Source organism: Apus apus, assembly GCF_020740795.1.
Source record: "Apus apus isolate bApuApu2 chromosome W unlocalized genomic scaffold, bApuApu2.pri.cur SUPER_W_unloc_1, whole genome shotgun sequence".
NCBI lineage: Eukaryota > Metazoa > Chordata > Aves > Apodiformes > Apodidae > Apus > Apus apus.
The window spans coordinates 303161-323136 of NW_026248896.1; the positions used below are offsets into that span (position 1 = coordinate 303161).

The 19976-nt window shown below is 42.2% G+C and overlaps 1 protein-coding gene across 8 annotated transcripts in view; it reads right to left on the reverse strand.

Annotated features, from left to right (window-relative positions):
• Positions 1 to 19976, reverse strand: part of LOC127396380 (ubiquitin-associated protein 2-like) — a 114414-nt gene that overhangs the window by 79441 nt on the left and 14997 nt on the right. For all 8 annotated transcript variants that reach the window (XM_051643993.1, XM_051643992.1, XM_051643991.1 and 5 more), the window contains exons 4-7: positions 17575 to 17652; positions 15927 to 16037; positions 10347 to 10482; positions 7303 to 7380 (exon numbers count right to left, since the gene is read on the reverse strand). In XM_051643993.1, coding sequence (XP_051499953.1) covers positions 7303 to 7380; positions 10347 to 10482; positions 15927 to 16037; positions 17575 to 17652 — 403 coding nt within the window. The remainder of the gene's footprint in view (positions 1 to 7302; positions 7381 to 10346; positions 10483 to 15926; positions 16038 to 17574; positions 17653 to 19976) is intronic.

Here is a 19976-nt window from a genome sequence, read left to right on the forward strand (position 1 = left end):
ACCCTGTTTTGCCACCCTGATATCCTAACACTCATATAATCTGATTTATGCCTTTTTTAGTTTTAAACCCTTAAGACTTTTTACAATGAATCTTGTTTTGTGCATATACATCTCATCTACTATCTTGTCCTGTTTGGGACACATGCATGGTGTATCAGAGTGGAAATAAATTGTTAATCTCATTCACAATGTTTCCTCCCCCAAAACAACCACACTATCATATCATCATAGAATGGTTTGAGTTGGAAGGGACCTTAAAGATCATCTAGATCCAACCCCCCTGCATGGGCAGGGACACCTCCCACCAGCCCAGGTTGCTCCAAGCCCCATCCAACCTGCCCTTCAACACTGCCAGGGATGGGGCAGCCACAGCTTCCCTGGGCAACCTGGGCCAGGGTCTCCCCACCCTCACAGCAAAGAATTTCTTCCTCATGTCTCACCTCAATCTCCCCTCTTCCAGTTTTAATCCATTGCCCCTCATCCCATCCCTCCCTGCCCTTGTCCCAAGTCCCTCCCCAGCTTTCCTGGAGCCCCTTCAGGCACTGGAAGACTGCTATAAGGTCCCCCCACAGCCTTCTCTTCTCCAGGCTGAACAGCCCCAACTCTCTCAGCCTGACCTTGTAGGAGAGGTGCTCCAGCCCTCAGATCATCTTTGTGCCCCTTCTCTGGACTCTCTCCATGAGCTCCACACCCTTATCTTGGGGCTCCAGAACTGGACACAGTACTCCAGGTGGGGTCTCACCAGAGTAGAGAGGAAGAATCACCTCCCTGGCCCAGCTGGTGATGCAGCCTGGGTCACAGTTGGCTTTCTGGGCTGCCAGCACACATTGCTGGATCATGTTAAGCTTCTCGTTCACCATCACTCCCAAGACCTCCAAACTGTTTTCGATCCTTCTCCACCCAGCTTAGGATTCCCCCAACCCAGGTGCAGGACTTTGCACTTGGCTTTGTTGAACTTCATGCAGCTTGCATGAGCCCACCTCTCAATCCTGTCAAGGTCCCTCTGAATGGCATCCCTTCCCTCCAGCATGACAACCACACCAGTTTGGTGTTGTCAGCAAACTTGCTGAGGGTGCACTCAATGCCACTGTCCATGTTGCTGACAAAGATGTTAAAGAGCACCAGTCCCAGTATCCACCCTTGGGGAACACCACTCATCACAGGTCTCCATCTGGACATCGAGCTGTTGATCACAACTTATTGAGTGTGACTGTCCAGCCAGTTCCTTACCCACCGAGTGGTCCATCCATCAAATCTGTACTGTTCCAGTTTTGATACCAGGATGTTATGCAGGACAGTGTCGAAGGCTTTGCACAGGTCCAGGTAGATGACGTCAGTTCCTTTGTCCACCGATGCCGTGACCTCATTGTAGAAGGCCACTGTCACAGTTTGACACCATATTAGTCAGGCAGGATTTGCTCTTGGTGAAGCTGTGTTGGCTGTCACCAATCACCCCTTTATTTTTTGTGTACCTTAGCAGAGCCTTCAAGAGGATCTGCTCCATGATCTTGCCGGGCACAGAGGTGAGACTGACTGGCCTATAGTTCCCCAGGTCTTCTTTTCTTCCCTTTTTGAAAATGGGAGTTATGTTTCCCCTTTTCCAGTCAGCGGGAACTTCACCAGACTGCCATGACTTCTCAAATATGATGGAAAGCAGCATTGCAACTTCATCTGCCAGTTCCCTTAGGAGCTGCGGATGGATCTTGTCAGGTCCCATGGACTTGTGCACATTCAGGTTCTTTAGATGGTCTTGAAGCTGCTCTTCTCCTACAGTGGGGAGATGTTCCTTTTCCCAGTCTCTGCCTCTGTCTTTTGTGACCTGGACGGTGTAGTCAGAGCCCTTACCAGTGAAGACTGAGGCAAAAAAGTCATTCAGTACCTCAGCCTTCTCCATATCCTGTGTGACGAGGTCTCCTGTTTCCTTCTGCAGAGGGCACACATTTTCCCTTTTCTTCCTCTTATCACTGATGTACCTGTAGAAACCCTTCTTCTTACCCTTGATGTCCCTGGCCAGGTTTAAATCTATCTGGGCTTTAGCTCTCCTAACCTGATCCCTGGCTGCTCAGACAACTTTCTATTTGTCCCAGGCTACGTGTCCCTGCTTCCACCCACTGAAGACTTTTTTTTTTGGTGTAAGAGTGTCCAGGATCTCTTTGTTCATCCATGCAGGCCTCCTGACATTCTTTGCCTGCCTTCCTCTTTGTTGGGATGCATTACTCCTGGGCTTAGAGGAGGTAATCTTCAAACATTGACCAACTTTCTTGGGCACCTCTCCCCTCTGAGATTTTATGCCATGAGATCCTACCAAGCAGATCCCTGAAGAGGCTGAAATCTGCTCTCCTGAAGTCCAGGGTAGTGAGCTTGCTGTGCACCCTCCTTGTTGCCCTACAGATCCTGAATTCCATGATTTCATGGTCACTGCAGCCAAGGCTGCCCTTAAGCTTCACGTTGTCCATCAGCCTGTCCTTGTTGCCAAGAACAAGGTCCAGCATAGCACCTTTTCTAGTTGGCTCCTCTATCACTTGGAAAAGGAAGTTGTCATCAATGGAACTTTCTGGATTGCTGGTGCCTTGCTGTGTTGTCCCTCCAGCAGATGTCAGGGTGGTTGAAATCCCCCATGAGGATCATGGTCTGTGAATGGGAAGCTGCACTTATCAGCCTCATCTGCTTGGTCATCCTGGTCAGGTGGCCTAAAGCAGACTCCCACTGTAATATCACCACCCCCTGTCTTCCCTTTAACCCTGACCCATAAGCTCTCTGTCAGCTCCTCATCCATCCCTAGGTGGAGCTCCATGGACTCCAGCTGGTCATTGATGTAGAGGGCAACACTTCCTCCTCTTCTCCTCTGCCTGTCCTTCCTAAAGAGCTTATACCGATCCATTGCCATGCTCCAGTGACAGGAATTGTCCCACCACATCTCAGTGATGCCAATAAGATCATAGCCCTGGACGTTTGTACACATTTGCAACTCTTCCTGCTTATTTCCCATGCTGTGTGCATTTGCATAGAGGCATTTAAGTTGGGCCCCCATTGATGCTGCCTCATTGCCTGGGATTCCACTATCCTTCATTTCAGGTATTCTCCTGCTGGCCTGTGTTCCCTCTTCAGGCTCAGGGCATCTCTTACTCAAATTGGCTTTTAAGAGGTGGCAGTGGGATGGATTGACGATCCCCTCCCCTGGCAACTCTAGTTTAAAGCCCTCCGTACCAGATTGGCAAGCCTATGGCCAAAGATACCCCCTTCCCTGAAAGATCAATCCCATCAGACCCCTAGGAGACCAGGGAAGAGTACTAGAATACAAGAACTGTGCAGCTTCTCTGGACACTTTCCTGGTCTTTAACTGTTTGTGGCTCAGACTTCCTCAGCCAAAGATAATTTACATACATCAAAAATCTCAAGTGTTTTTTCTTTTTATTGCTGTGATTCATTTTTAGGATGAAATTGTCACATCTCTGTGTAATTTTTCAGCACCCACAACTTATTGAAAGGAGTTCCTCATGTTAACTATGTGTATGAAGAACCACTTCCATAAGTTCATTTTGAACCTGTAACCAACTGATTTCATTTAATATTCCCTTATTTCCATACTTGCTTAATCACTTGATTTCCCCACAGAATCTTCTCTGCTGAAATTTTACAGATCTCTACCATAAACCTACTCAGCCTTTTGCGGGTGGAGAAGTTCTATTCTGTTTGTTCCTCACACCCCAGAAATGCAGTCTTCCCAGTACCTTAAAAAGCCTTTTCTAGCTCTACTGCATTCTTTTCAACATGGGGTGGAGAACAGTGGACCTGCACTTATAATTGAAGATCTGAGAACAGTACAAAATAGCAGCATAAAAATAAAAAGTGCCTGTAAAGTTTGTCAATTTGTATATAACGCTGCAGCTCATTAAAACACAAATGAGGAAATGTTTCTAGAGCTGACAATCCTAAAGAAATAACCAACTTCCTTCATAATTCCTTCATGAGATTCCATTCCAAACAGTTACAAATCCTTGCAATACTGACACATAAATATAATCACTTTGATGCAATTACTATCCATCAACATCATAGTATTTTTTACATCTAAATTAAGCTCATTCAAGAAATGCAGTTCTGAAAAGAAAGATGGATGGGAAGGTTGTCTTAAAAAAAGAAATTCCTTGACTCAACTGGAACACAGGAGGCTCCATGTAAATATCAGAAAAAACTTCTTCACTGTGAGTGACAGAGCACTGGAACAGGCTGCCCAGGGAGGCTGTGGAGTCTCCTTGGCTGGAGACATTCAAACCCTGCCTGGACACGTTCCTGTGTGATGTGCTCTGTGTGATCCTGCTCTGGCAGGGGGGTTGGACTGGATGGTCTTTCCAGGTCCCTTCCAACCCCTAGGATTCTGTGAGTCTGTGACTCCTTTCCAAGCCAAAGTTTACACCCTCAGTTTAGCAATCAAAGATTAAAGGCAGAGCAATTCCTGTTGGGATGTGTCCTGAAACACATCTTATGATGCATTTTTGCTTTCTGTTAATCAGTTAATAAAGCATATCTACTTCAAATCCCTTATCTCCTGCATACCAGTAAACAGTGGTGTTTGTATACTGTATACCTGCTACCCTCTAAAGTTGCAAGAAATGCCACACAGTCATTAATGGAAGATCTACTGCACAATGAAGCTAGTGCCTACAGCAAGTAGGCTGAAATACTCAGTATTAGGGTTTTTCCCCTCACTAAAGAGCGGATTATCCTGGTTTGAGCCAGGATGAAGCCAATTTTCTTTCTACTGATTTTTTTTTTCTTCAGTGAACTCTCTTTTAAGCAGCACACTTGCTGCAATTAACAGCAAGTTTTCCAGCTAGTGGACTGATAATGCTCAAATGTTTATAGTTACTGCTGAGAGACCAAGGACACTTTGCTTGTTGAATCTGCTGCTTCAGACACTAAAGGAGCAGAAGGGCTGTATCTACAACCCTCCTGTAGGGTGGAGTGGACTAGACAGATGGCAAAATTGGCCAAATGGAGTATTCCATCCCATATGTATGTCCCTCTCTGTATAAATTCAGGGATCACAAAAGTCAAGCCCTTCTTCTTCCGTTCATGGCCAGCATCCAGGGAGGACTCCGTCTATCATTCTAAGCCCATGCATTCCTGACCCCTGTATCTCTACCCTCAGCTCCTGTCTGCTCTGCCACTAGCTCCAGAAGCAGTCTGAGACTTCTTGGGACTGCCTGGCTCAGGGGAGTACACCGCTGGGAGTTGCTGGGGGTGGGGGGAGGCAATAGGGGTTTTGTACATTCCTGCACATACTTGTATATATTTGTACATATTTTCTTTTATCATTAGTATTTAATTAAAGCTGTCTAGTTTAGTTTTCAGTCTGGGAAGCCTCTCTCATTTCCCTACCTGGGTGGGAGGGGGAGGGGATTGAGAGCCTTGTTGTAATTAGTTTAATTGCTGATCCTGAGTTAAATTGTGACATTATCACAGTGTCAATCCCATTTCTGCTGTAATTTCTTAATACAGTGCATATAATTTCTTAAAATTAGGTTATTCTACAGAGAAGCAACAATACAATGGCCTAGTGAATCTTCCCCTAGAAAGCAGCCATATTTGACTCTTCTGTGTAACAGAAAAGATAGACTACTGAATGAAATGGTAGGAAGCTTTTTTTTATTTCTAGTAATATCCAAAGAAAGCAGGTCATGCATCCCAGAACCACTGAGAAGTGAATTACACAGCTTTATACAACTCCCTGCAGATTTCAACAGCTTGCATTATAAAATTAAATTAGGTATTTCCTGCCACAGAATAAACACACTTGTGATATAATGACCCTGAAGTAATTCAACAAATTTATCACAGTTAAGAACACTTCATTAAGATACTTTGCTCACATGAATGTACAGTCTAAAATATTTAATAGAAATAGAGTAATACTATGTATACTAAGCCAGTGAACAGAAATTGGTTGAAATTGTTCCTATTTCTTCAGATATGTCAGTTTGATCTGATGGTTTAGTGCATTGGCTTGAGATATATGATATTAATCTAGAGAGCTACAGTGTTGACAACAAAAGCAGTGTCATATGGTTACAAAACAAAAAATGGACTGCATTTGAAATTAACCTCAAAGTTTCACACAGCAATTTAAAAAAAAAAACAAACCCTACCTTTATATTTATAAAATAATCCTTTATACTAAAATTATAAACCAACTGACTCACATTCCATCTATTAAGTGTTAACATACAAAAAAATGTAGCTGTGAACTATACCACACCTTCCTCTGCAAATCTACCTCTTTGCACACACCCTTTAGTATTTGCTGATTCACAGGCACAATCAAGTTATTCCTGAAACCCTCTGGAAGCTACATGTATTTCATCTTTCTACTCCTTCAAGATGTAGATCTAGAGAAAATGAATGTGGATGTGCCTGTCTTTGAATACCTCTTGCTGAATATTCCAAAGAGAAGAGAATCCTTTGAAGACGGAATTACTTATTAAGTACATTAGCTCTGTTGTGCACTTTATCAATTTAACTCATTTAATACCCAGTTACCCTCACAATCTGCGTTGTATCAAGGTTACTCATTTTCATTCCTCCTTCTTTAAGAAAAAATAAGCCTCTTTCCACTCCAACTCATGAAAATCCAAACCAACTACACATCCCTTGATTCCACATCAAATCTGTTATCAACATCTTTCCTATCTCTTCTACAGGACAGGATCAGAATTATACCCAAGACTCCACAGTATTATTTTTCCACAGTTCTCATTGACTCTTCCATGCCAATTTTTTTCTCTTACCAAAAAGCCTCTAAGGTGTCTTGTACTTTCTCTGATTGGGTACCGAAAACAGAAGACAAGCCTGACAACTAGATCCACCTACCCCAAAGAAACAGCACAAGTACACATGAAATCCCTCCTTGAGAGCCCTACAGATGGAATCTTGTACTCTCCTGCTGCCAAGGTACATCCCGAGGAGCCCAGTGCACTCCCTCTCACAGGAGGCTGGCATGAGTCGATCTGGGAAAACCTGAGAAAACAGCTCACCACAGCCATAACACATCAGCCGGCTACACAGGAAATTACCATACATTTGTATGGTGATTTGTGTCAATTCTTTTAAGTTTTTCTGAGACCAAGACATGACAAGGGGTAAGGGAGGGGGATGTACCTAAATTAAAGGTGGCTGAAGTGCTTATGGAATCAAAGGATAACCAACAAACGCGTAAAAAGAAGCATTTAAAGAAATAAATTGGAGAGTTCCATTTCAGGACATTAAATTGGTGCCAGTCCCACACCAATGCCACCATCTCACCTCTCCCACGTCCACGTTTCCCACGGTCTGAAGGCTTGTCTCCTTGATTGTTGTCCACTCCATTCTCTTCAACTCTAACTGTGGAGAGAGGACAGCTTAAAATAAGCTTTAGAGACTCATACATGAGACAATATAGCCAAACCTGAACCCCAAAACAAAGGGCAAGATTTTAAAGTGGGCTGGTCAACAGATCTCAGTCACCCCTTTTCTTTGGGGGCTTCATTACAAGGAAGTTATGTTTATTTTGCACTGGAGAATTAGAAAGCAAAATATCTAATTAGAGGGAAATGTCCCTCAGCAGACACACTTTATTTTTTTTTTTTTCTTTTCAAAAAACAGAATAAAAAGAGTGCAGTGCTTTGCAGCCTACACTATTCAATTAATTATGGCCTCACCTCTTTAACAAAGTAGGAAATAAAGCTGCCTCATACTATGCTTCCTTGATAACACGCTGGGTGGCAACAGTGAAAGAATAAGGGATAACCAAGAACACAAATTCTTCTCCTGTCTGCCCATACCACATTCCCTACAGCCAGAAAAGCTTAAAAGACCTCTCATCTGTATTTAAATCAGAGGGATGATAACAGGGTGTGAGGGACCAGCCCTCAGGACCTATACTTGCTGGAATTGGTGTTGAAACCCCATTGTAGCCCCTAAACAAAGTTTCATTTGCATCCCAAAAGGCCTGCCTGAGAGGATGGAGACAATGCTGATAGCTGCATATGGCCTGGCCTGCATGCACAATAATTGAGATAAGGATGGAGGGGCAGAGGGGGCAGGTCAACTCCAGCTGCTCAGTCTTATGACTCAAACATGCTTGGAAACAAGGAAACTAGGCCTATAAAACAGGGCTGCAATGGTGGGCTTTGGGAGCCTCACTGACACCAACTCTTCCCCCCATTGGCTGGCCGGTTGACTGGTGATTTTCTATTATCTATTTCTCTAAAATTTCCTTCTACTCTCTCTCTCTTCCTCCCTAACATCATTAAGTAACACAAGGCCTAACCACAATTTTTTTTCTCAGGTTGTGCAGCTTAAACAAATGTATTGTACTCTTGTGATCTAAATGTCAGCCTTTATGATTGTGCAGCCTAAGATAATAATTGAAGTATCCATGTTCCTTCTATAGTTTTAATTAAACCTAATATTCAAATACAGACCTTGAGTGTTGTTTCACCTTAATCTGATCAAGGGGTATTGGACAGTCAAGCATTTCCTCGGACCATGACATTTTAATCACTTTCCCTGGAAGTGCCAGGTCTGAGACAAAGGTTGGATCCAGCCACACCTGGGGTCCTCTCTGAGAAGGAGTTTAGAAAGCAAGGGGGTCCAATCTGAATCTCCCTGGGTTACCCTACCCAGATCGTGACATTGGGTGAAGGTGAGGCATTAGAAAAGCACTGCAACTCCTGAGTAGGTACTCTGCAAGATGGATAGCTCCTTGAAGAAAAAAAAAAAAAAAGACTGGCCACTTAAAATACTTCTGAGATTTTGTACTGCACAACTGTTTTTAATGGCAGCAAACAAACCATTAATGATTAGACTGGGAAGAGAATATCAAATTTTGTAACCATCTGAAAAAATCTTTAATTCCAGTTTACTAAAAGAGACAAGCAGCATCTGGCTCTGGCAAAAAATTTGCCCTTCAATTTAATTTTGATGGATCCATTTTCAATTTGTTCTAAGCATAGATGCAAGTTTTATTAATATTTTTTCCTATCTTGACATAAGTCTATTCTACAAAGATTCACAATGCCTTCACTGGCACAATATTTTAATATATTCCAATAATGAATTAGAAGAGTTGGCTAATATTGTAAGCATTTTTCCTGCTTTTAAGTGAAAAGCTAACCTTTTTTCTTATTCTTGTTTCTCTGCTCATCTATCAGTGTTGTGTATGGCCCTTACAGGTAATGTAAGCTTTGATACTGCTGATAAAACTGTCCTGGTTTGAGCCAGGATTAAGCCAGTTTTTCTTTTCACTGATTTTTTTCCTTCAGTGAGCTTTCTTTTAACTAGCAACTGTGTGTTCTGCTAGGCTGATAAGACAGTGGAATGTTTTTCTAACTACTAAGGTTTCAAGGTTACACCTTCACTCCGCCGGCTCAGACACTATGGAGAGATCTCTGACCCCCCCGTGGGAGGCTGAGTTAGACAGACAGCAAAATTGGCCAAAGATATTCCATTCCATATATCTACGTAAGCTCAAAGGAAGGTCAGAGATCATAGAAGACAGCTTCCTCCTTCTTCTCGCTTCTCTTCCGTCCATGGCCGGCGTCCGGGGAGGACTCTGTTCATCCATCACTGTCGACCCTTAGGCTCGAGCTCTCCTGACCCTCATAACTCTCTGCTTTCTCCAGCAGCGGCTCCGGGATTCCTCGGGACTCTTCCCAGTTCAGGGGAGTGCTGTGGGAGTTGCTGGGGGTGGGGGGAGGCGAGAGGTTTTTGCCCATATCTGAATATATCTGTATATAATTGTATATATTTTCTTGTGTGATTCATTAGTGTTTTAATTAAAGCTGTGTAGTTGAGTTTTCAATCCAGCCAAGTCTCTCTTTTTCTCTCTCTCCTTCCCTACCTGGGTGGGGGGGGGGAGGGGATCGAGAGCATTGTTGTCGGACCTGAGTCAAACGGTGACAAAAACTTAAGAGGAAAAAAGCCACATGTAGCCAATGGTGATCTAATGTGATGCTACTAAACTTGGAAACATCAGTTTGCTTTTGTAGTGACATACTTGCTCTCAAGCAGTCTTACAAAGACTCAATTCTAAAACTTACATAAAGAACAGCAATTTTTACAAGATCAATTAATCAAAAAATGACAAATTTAAATTAAATGGAGTGTTTCTGAACAAGCACAGACCATCCCAAAACCAAGTCCTATAGCCAGATCAAGCATACCTGTCAACCAAACAAGTTATGATCCCTTCAGAGCTGAGCTATAGCTTGGACAGACTTTACTCCATTAAGCATTTGCTCTCAACTCAGGCAGTTTCAGCTGCAAGAAAAGTGTCTGAATCTTTAAAAATGAACCCCTATACATACACTCTCGGCCACGGCTGCCTCCTCTTCCTCGTCTGTTGGAACTTCCCCGTCCACGACTCACTTCTCTGTCCCCTTTGTTTTCTGAACTTTCCTTTCCAAGGCTTTTCTTCTTTCCCCCTACAGTCTCCCAAGAAGTCTATTTGGGTAGAACAGAATTAGATACAAAAGTCAAAAAGGAAAAGAGAGCTCTCAATGCATGCTTCCACCTCACGTCCCTCTAGTTCATGGAAAAAAAAACAGGTATTTGCAAAACGTCACATAGGTAATACCTTGCAAGCTACACTAATATAAATGGAAACACAGGCTGTATTTTTGTGAAGACATGAGAAAGAAATAAGTTTTACAAGTTGGATTTTCTTGGGGAATGTGAGAATCCCAAATATCTCTGGTTATAATAGACTTTTACCAGTTCAAGGAAGCCTAGATATGACCACAACACAGAAAATCTGTAAAGCAAGCAAAAGTTTACCTCTCAACTACCTCCATAAATCTAGCAAGGGAGCATGCACAGACCTGTCTTTTTCTCCCAAGAAAATGAAAAAATGCTTATAAGCATCAATGAACAAGAAACTGCTGAGAATAGGTATGTGGCCTAAGGGGGGGGGGAGAGAAAAAATGAAAAACCATTATCCAGGCATACTAAAATTCAAGAACCAAGAGACAAAATGGCAGAACAACAACTTGGGAAAACTGGGGCCGTGATAAGCCAGACCCCCACTCTTGACAGCTACTGCTCATCACACATAGCGAAATACAGGAAAAACTATGTCTAAACAAGACAAGGGACCAAGGTCCAAGCATCAGGTTTCAGCTTTAATATTAAAATCCATCTTTAAAATAAATTCAGGGATTGTAATGGCTCCATAGGAGTTGAAAATAAAATTAGTAAAACAGTTGCTAAGAATAGCACAGCAACTCATATATTATGCAATTGCATGGTTAGTCTATCAAGCCATAGCTGCAAAGCAAAGAAGAAAGGTATTATTTGCAAACCATTAAGATGGCAGATAAGTTTATACATATGTCCCCATCTCTAGGAGCTTATGGTCTAGTGTGAAATTTGCATTTGTAAATAAGGTGCCATCATCTGTGAAGCACTACATAAAATCATGACCTCTGACAGGTACTTGCATCAAACAAAAAAGGTTAGCTATCAGTACTTTTAGGTCCTGTCCTATTGCTTCTTCATTCACACAACGGCAACTCAGAAGCCCTCACGAGGTAGGCAATAAGCTAGTCCAAGCTGCCTAGAATTGAGAAAACTAATGCTATTGAGAAAGCAGGTAACAAAGCAGTTTACAAGTATAAACTCAATGTTTCAGAGTCTCATTTGAGAGAATAAGTACTAAGAGAATGGTTACCCTCTCATTTTTTTAATGATATAGGTGAGAAAGAAGGCTGAAATCACTTTTCAACTTCATCTCCAGTATAGAAGACTACACCCCCTGTAAGCCAACTTAGGTGAAGTGCAGACATTATGGATTAGAAGTACAAAACTACATTTGAGTTACACCATGTTATTTGTATGACAGAAAACTCTGTTTCTTCCAGTAACTATCACATGGCTTCACCTGCCATAGCCTCTGTAACTGCATTACACACTAAAACACTCTTAGAGCTTTAGAGACACTTCATGAAAGAAAAAAAAATTACTGCATTGACAACTGAAGAACCAAGCCTATATAGTTCAGAATGCACTATTTCACTGATGGACATGGTGACAAATGTTCTTAGACCACTTTAAGAAATACCAAAACTGGATGATCCTGCAAAGCTTAAGAGGAAGTATGGAATAATTGCTGGAGGTGTCTTAGAAATTAAACTTATGTTCACATTTTAAGGAAAGGTACAGCACTGAAGCACGGTGGAATGCAGCTAACATGCAAGGAATTTGTACCATGGCAATTCCCTAGGCAACCCTAGATGTTGGCAACATCAGGGAAACTTAGTATGCTAACTCTAAGAGAAATCGCATGGAGGGTGGAGCAGAGTAGAGACACTGCAGCCACACTGCAGCAACAAGGGGATTCAAAGGTACTGTGGAACAAATCAGCTGCATGTCTGATACCCTGGGCCAACAACCTGTCACCTTTTGACAAAATACTGTCCTTTAGGTGAACTTTGCTCATTATAATATAATTATAATACCAAAACACACCTCCATCCCAAAAGCTACCCACCTCCCAAGGTGCAATCCCTCCTCTCACTGAGCTTGCGCTCTGAATTTTCTCTAGTCTATATCATTAAATGCAAACCCAGAGAATTTTGCACCATTCATGACAAAGGTCTGTATGACTAGAGTCACTCTAGCTCCACCTGTAAGATAAAATGCTATAAAATAGTTTGAGAGAGAAAGGATGCTAGGGAAGATCCCATTGCAGGGATGACTACATTCCCCTGACCTTGGGACCAGTGGATGGGCTGAGCCTCTCTTCTCCCCATAGGGATGCCTCTGGATAAGATCTGAACACTGGGCTATCCCGAGTGCATCCCTGGGAAACTCAGGAATCTCTACAGAGTCACTAGCTCCAAGTGTGTGTAACCCAGCCATATGGATCAATGTGCACATGCTTTGCAGGCAGGGAATTTATCACTGGCAATCTACAAGAATTTGTGCATCTGTTGCTTTAATAAATTATGCTGTTCATTAATCTAGCCGTGAGAGTTCTTGAACGTGACCAAATGCCTGAGTGTGGCCATGATAGTTCACAGAACACCACTAGACAGATAGTTAGTAGTGCATCTGGAATCATATGTATTGGGCGCAACCAGACTATTAACGCTGAATTGGGCATCACTCAGAACCTAAGCCCATCTGCCCCCAGCCCCTCTGATATCTGAGGACAAGCCAGAATGCAAGGGGTTTTTTTTTCTGCCAAATTACTTTGTCTCCTAACCCAACAGGAAGCAGCCTCTCCTTAGTAAGGTTTTACATGACTTGGGAGGGATCAGTAAAAGGCAAATGGCAAAATGGCAAATATGAGAAGTACAAGAGAACACAAAACCAGCAAGTTACCAAGACAGATTTATTCAAGGTGAGATGCTCTCTGTCTCGGTTTAGTGGTCAGAGAGAACCAAAAAACCCAGAGAACATAATTGCTCTCTATTACTTCCCCCCACCCTCCCAGGGGATGATAAAAGAGGAATAAGGAAAAGAAACTTCAAGGTTGGAAGTTAAAACTAGAACAAGTGTATTAGAACAGGGAAGGGAGAGTAACATGTAGAATAATAATGAATATACAAATATATACAAAATCTGATTTCAATGGTCACTGATATAAATGGCAGAGCCAACTCGGGAAAATGTGCCCCTTCAAACCAAAACACTCTCTTCTGCTCCCAACTTACCAGCTTGCTCAATATTGTATAATTCTGTGCTTTATATTACCTCAACTCTTATAAATGAAAAGGGGATAGAAAACAAAGTCCCCTCAGTCAGAATGGTATGTGTCTATTCTGGTTTAAATATTAAAGGTGAATCCAAAAAAAACAGAGAACAGAATTGCTCCCTATTACCCCCTTCTCCACCCTCCCAAGGGAAGATAGAAGGGGAATAAGGAAGAGACTTAAACTTTGGAAATTGAAACAAGAAACAAATTTACTATAACACTAAAACGTGGGGGAAGAACAGATAAATATCTTATATAACCGATCTCAATGATCGCAGGGATATGGGAAAAGCAAGGCAGATTCAGAGAAGAGGTCCACAGCTCCTCACAGCACCCGATGCAGTTGGATTCTGGAGCAAGCACATGGGAAGCCGAAGGAACCAGCAGCAGCCCCAGCAGGGAGAAAGAAGCAGGAAGGGAGAAGTAACCAGCTTCCAGCTCTCCTGGCTTTTATAGATTGTGACAGGAAATGGGCAGGAATACTGACCCCTTCCAGTCTTTCAGGGTCCTAAGGACCCTCTCTATAGGTACCCAACATCGTGCTGGGGTCTCCCAAACCATAACAGTGTCCTAGATTTAGAGTGTGTGGAGGATGAGTTTCCTCATTAACAATAAGCCAAACTACACATCCTGACAAATCACAGGAAATACTGAATGTTCAGCATTAAGACAGGAAGTCCAGGTTTCTTTCCAGTTGAGATGAGATGGAATCTAGTTTATTGCCTTGTATAAACTGTAAGAAGTCCCTCCAGCAAAAACTTCAACCACAGCAATACATATTTTCATTATATCTCGGGATAAAAAAATTGCTCTATGGAACATTATAAGCGATATTATTTGCCAATATATACACATTGTTTAGTCTCTCTGTTTTTCAATAAAGTCATGCAAATGTGCAACACAATGAAAGGAGCAATTACTTGCTGTATCCTCTTCAGTCATTAGTAGTGTTGTCAATGCAACTTTCAGATGTGGAAACCTCCTCCAACTTCAATACTGGAAATGCACACCTACAGAAGTTGCACAACTTAAAATATCAGCCTGCATTTAGGTTTATAAAGATTGCCCTTTGTGGCAAACACTTAGACTCAGGTCTCAGGGTTGTGGAGGCGTGTCCTGGTTTGAGCCAGGATTAAGCCAATTTTCTTTCTATTGATTCTTTTTTTCTTTTCAGTGAACTCTCTTTTAAGCAGCACACTTGCTGAAATTAACAGCAAGTTTTCCAGCTAGTGGACTGATAATGCTCAAATGTTCATAGTTACTGCTGAGAGACCAAGGACACTTTGCTCCACTTGTTGAATCTGCTGCTTTGGACACTAAAGAAGCAGAAGAGTCATATCTACAACCCTCCTGTAGGGAGGAGCGGGCTAGACAGGTGACCAAAATTGGCCAAATGGAGTATTCCATACCACACATGTCATATTTGGTATAAGATGAGGGATAATGGAAGTCAAGCTCTCTTTCATCCATGGCCAGCGTCCAAGAAGGACTCCGTTTTTCTATCTCCCTTGATCCCTAGGCCCATGTGTTCCTGACCCTTGTATCTCTACCCTCAGCTCCTGTCTGCCTTGCCACTAGCTCTGGAAATGGTCCGGAACTTTTTCAGGACTGGCCATGGCTCAGGGGAGAGCCATGAGAGTTGCTGGGGGTGGGGGGAGGCAATAGGGGTTTTGTACATTCCTGCACACACTTGTATATAATTGTACATATTTTCTGTTATGATTACTATTTAATTAAAGCTGTCTAGTTTAGTTTTCAATCTGGAAAGCCTCTCTCCTTATTCTCCTTTCTTTGCCCTATCTGGGTGGGAGAGGGAGGGGATAGAGAGCATTACTGTCATTAGTTTAATTGCTGGCCCAGGTGCTACAGAGTAACTACAAACATTGCAGCAAAAAGCAGGTCTGTGTCTGACAGAGCACCAAGTTCTGCTGCAGAGTTAAAATTGCTGCATGTTAATGAAAGATGGAGGACACTGCAAGAGACCAGCTGAACACCCACAACATTTTCAAGATTCAGTCTACTCTAAGGAATGCATGCAGTAGAGAAACAGCCCTGGTCTCTATTTCCTTCCAAAGAATTTGAATGGAGACATGGAAATCCGAAGCTCCCAAAATATGACTTTCCCAATAACTTCTTACAAGTAGAAAGGTGCAAACAGAAATAATAGTTTAATATGAAAGTAAAACCTTACCGTGTCTGAACTTCCTTCCAGCAGTATGTTGATTGCTCTGTTCACATCCCCATTACAATCATGTAGTGCTACTATGCACTCATCCTGGTTTTTCCCCGTCACTTCCATAAGCTGGCAGTAAGAGTCAGACATGTTAAAATATCTATATCATCATCATAAGAAAATAAATGTTAGTACCACCACAAATCCCAATAAAGTACATAGCTACTGCATCAGAGCAAACTAAAATCCTAAATAAAGGTATCTGCATTTTACAGATCTGCTTGGGATCCAGATGAGACAGGAAACGTAAATTAAATGGTAATCAAGAAAGCACTCTTTCACACTTTTCACACTTTTTTCCCCCCTTTAACTTTATACTTGCAGCAAATGCTGTCACCCCAGAGACAGCAGTATATGAGGGTGAAGATGTAAAAGACCATAATAGCTCCAGTATCATCCTCTCTTCCTCCCCACCAAACACCCCCCTCTTTATCCCATTATGTGAGGACAGACATAAGGTAAGCCATGACAGAGAACAGATCTGTCTGGAAAAACATCCAGATGAAGAAAAGGTTATTTTTCAGCCAGATCAGCTCCCTTGATCCATTTCAGCATAAAGCCACACAAAAGGCATAAGCAATGGCTGCTTAAGGAGACCTAGTACCGAATTATGCTCACTAGACCTGCAGTACATATCCTGAGTGTGAGATGGAAATAATCACAGTCTGTCATGGGACATTCAGCAACTTCACCCAAAGAAAAAACCTACATGAGCTAGAAATATATATGCACAATGTAAAATATTGGAGATTTCCTATACAGAACTTAATTCTTATCCTTCCCACTAGCAGAGCTACAGGCACTATTGATGAGAGTCCTTTGGCTTCAAGAAGTACAAGAATTCACTTCTGGCACAGCAACAGAACAAGTTTATAATAAGAACAACATAAAGCACTTAATGCTTCAAAAGAGGTTTTACAATGGAAAAGAAAAAAAAATCTGCTCCTCTGCAGCATTAATGTATCCACACTAATTCTTCTCTCCTTCTGGGTGTACTCCTAGGTTCTTTGTGAGCTGTGATGTGTTCACTGGGACAAAATCACTGATACCCACAGAACATGGACCTGGATTCTCAGTACTACTTAAATTAATGTTCTCAGCTGGAATTCGGTAATGGAAGCTCAAGCATCTACACCCAAAACTCAGCATAGTAGAGGAAATGGTGTGAGATTTTCACAGTATAATTCTATCATTTTAATGCATACACAGATCTGGAAGGCAGGATTAGTGTGGTTTTTTTAAATAACACTTCAATTCACCTTTAAGCTATGATTAGATTTTTACTTTTCCTGAAAAACAGCCAAACATCAGGACTGTACTAGAAATACTGTCTGGAAGAGACATCAGCACAGATGAGTTTTGGCTTAAAGGCTTGTCTACAAAGGAAACTACACCGATATAACTATACAGCCAAAGTTATATTACCACACAATTTCTTGTAAACAGACTTTACAGTGCAATAAGAGCACCTTTTCCTAGTTAAACTTACAACCTTCTGAAAAAGGTTTCATCTAAATCAGAAACAGATGCTCTAGCTCCAAAATGTAAGCCAGCTTTGGAGCACCTTATTGCAGGGCATAAAAACTCTGTACCATAAGAAACATACTTGTTTCACTTTATCTTCAAAATCTGCGTCGTTCTTATCGTAGATCATCTGAGCAAGGCGAATCTGCTCTGCTGTTGCCTGAAAAATGCAAACATTCAATGAAGTACACAAAAGGCAATAACATATTTTTTAAAAGTATCTCCTAGTGTCAATATATTTTTTTCTTCAGATTCTCAAAAAGAACATACACAAGCACAGAAAAGCTATGGGGAAAGAATTAAAATCTTCTCTATACCCATTTTAAAACTAAAAAGTTAACTGGGACAGAAGCAATTCCAACATGTTCAAACCACAGTTACAGGTCACCACACAGACAAGACTATCATATAATAAAATAGAATTTACCACAGAAGCCTATGCTTTGATATTATTACTTTTATTTAGCATCTGTCACTCCAGAGTTAGAGTTTTATCATAGCAAACTGGCAACGGTATTTCTAAATCAACATCTCTGATGATTCCTGCTCACATCACCTTCTACAACTCTCCCAACAACAACGTGACTGTAGTTTTATGAGCACTTAAAAAGAGACTGAGTCATGCCTCAAGATTTTGTCTGTGAACAGTTGCACTTATTTTCTTTATAAACCAATACTGATCTCTGAAGACTGCTAAAGGATCTTGCTATTGATGAAGTATTTGGTGTTTCTGTAACATTTCTAGAAAACAAATCCATGCTGGCAACTTCTCCAAAAGCTGAAAGACTAAAATGGATGGATGCTGTAAAATGCCATAAATCAAAATAGGCTATGGCTGCCCCAGAGAGAAAGCAACTCAAGAACAGTAATGTAAGTTTATGTGCTGCAGAAAAATTCATCATTGAGAAGGGTACCACCTCATTCACTGAAATTCTTGACAGAAAGGATTCATCCTGGCAGCTGGTTGAATCTCACCTTTTGAAGTCTCCTTTCACAGGATACCCACATACAATTCTGTGCCTCATGAGTTCAGACTTAATCAGCCTCAAAATGCTTAACTTTTGGAGTTTATCACAAATACAAGCTCTAGAGGAGGTCACCAAGTGTAAATCCTGAGAAGAGTCTAAAAATTACTCCACTGTACACCACCAGCTGCTTATTTGCTGAGAAGTTACTGCAGCTGTTCCTTGAGGGAAGCAACATCTGCACAAGTCTTATGCAGTGGGGTTCGGTCTCTTCTCCCATGTAACAGGTGATAGGATGAGAGGAAATGGCCTCAAGTTGCACCAGGGGGGGGGTTCAGACTGGATATTAGAAAACATTTCTTTACTGAAAGAGTGGTCAGGCACTGGAACAGGCTGTCCAGAGCAGTGGTGGAGTCACCATCCCTGGAGCTGTTCAAAAAAAGTGTGGATGTAGCACTTCAGGATATGGTTTAGTTGGCATGGTGGTGTTTGTTGGGTTGACGGTTGGACTTGATGATCTTAGAGGTCTTTTCCAGCCTTAATGATTCTATGAGACAGCAGGTTGTCCCCCTGCAGCCCATGGAGGAGCATGGTGGAGCAGATGTGGACCTGCAGCCTGTGGAGGACCCCACACCAGGGGAGGTGACTGTTCCTGAAGCAGCCCATGACTCTGTGGGCAACCTGCTCTGGAACAGCTCCTAAGGGACTACACCTTGTGGAAGAGACTCACATCTGAGGGGTTCATGAAGGACTCACTCCTGTGGGAGGCACCCCACGCTAGATCAGGGGAAGAGTGTGAGGAGTTCTCCCCCCTGAGGAAGGAGGAGCAGCAGAAACAAGGTGCGATGAACTGACCATAACCTCCATTCCCTGTCCCCCTGTGCCACTGGGGGAAAGGAGGTAGAGAAATTGGGAGTGAAGTAATTTGGGCCCGGGAAGAAAGGAGGGGGGGGGAAGGTGTTTTTAAGATCTGGTTTTCTTTCTCACTGCTGTGATTTGATTGGTGACAAGTTAAATTAATTGGTTTTTTCCCCCAAGTTGAGTCTGTTTTGCCCATGACCATAACTGATGAGTGAACCCCCATCCTTGTCTCGACCCACAAGCTTGTAATTGGATTTTCTCCTCCCCATCCCACAGTGAAGGGAGGGGTGAGCGAGCAGCCACATGGTGCATAATTGCCAGCTGGGCCTAAACCATAACAAAAACTAAAACAAATTAAACTCCATCTGTTGAAATTTGCTTTCTAAGACCACACATTAGCATGAATCACCACTGTGCAAAATGCTATAACGCAAAAAGATGATAAAGGCTTGAACTCACATAATTAATAACTGCACAAAACAGAACAAGAGCCCCTCCACATTAAAGATCAGTCTAGAAAACAGTAAGACTAAATTTCCCAGGGGAACACCTATAGATTGATGTACTCTCTTCCAGCAGAGAACTGTGAGGCAATTCTTGAATTGAGCCAAATTCTGAGAAGTATCTGTCAAGAGAGTAATGAATTGCCAGGAGCAGA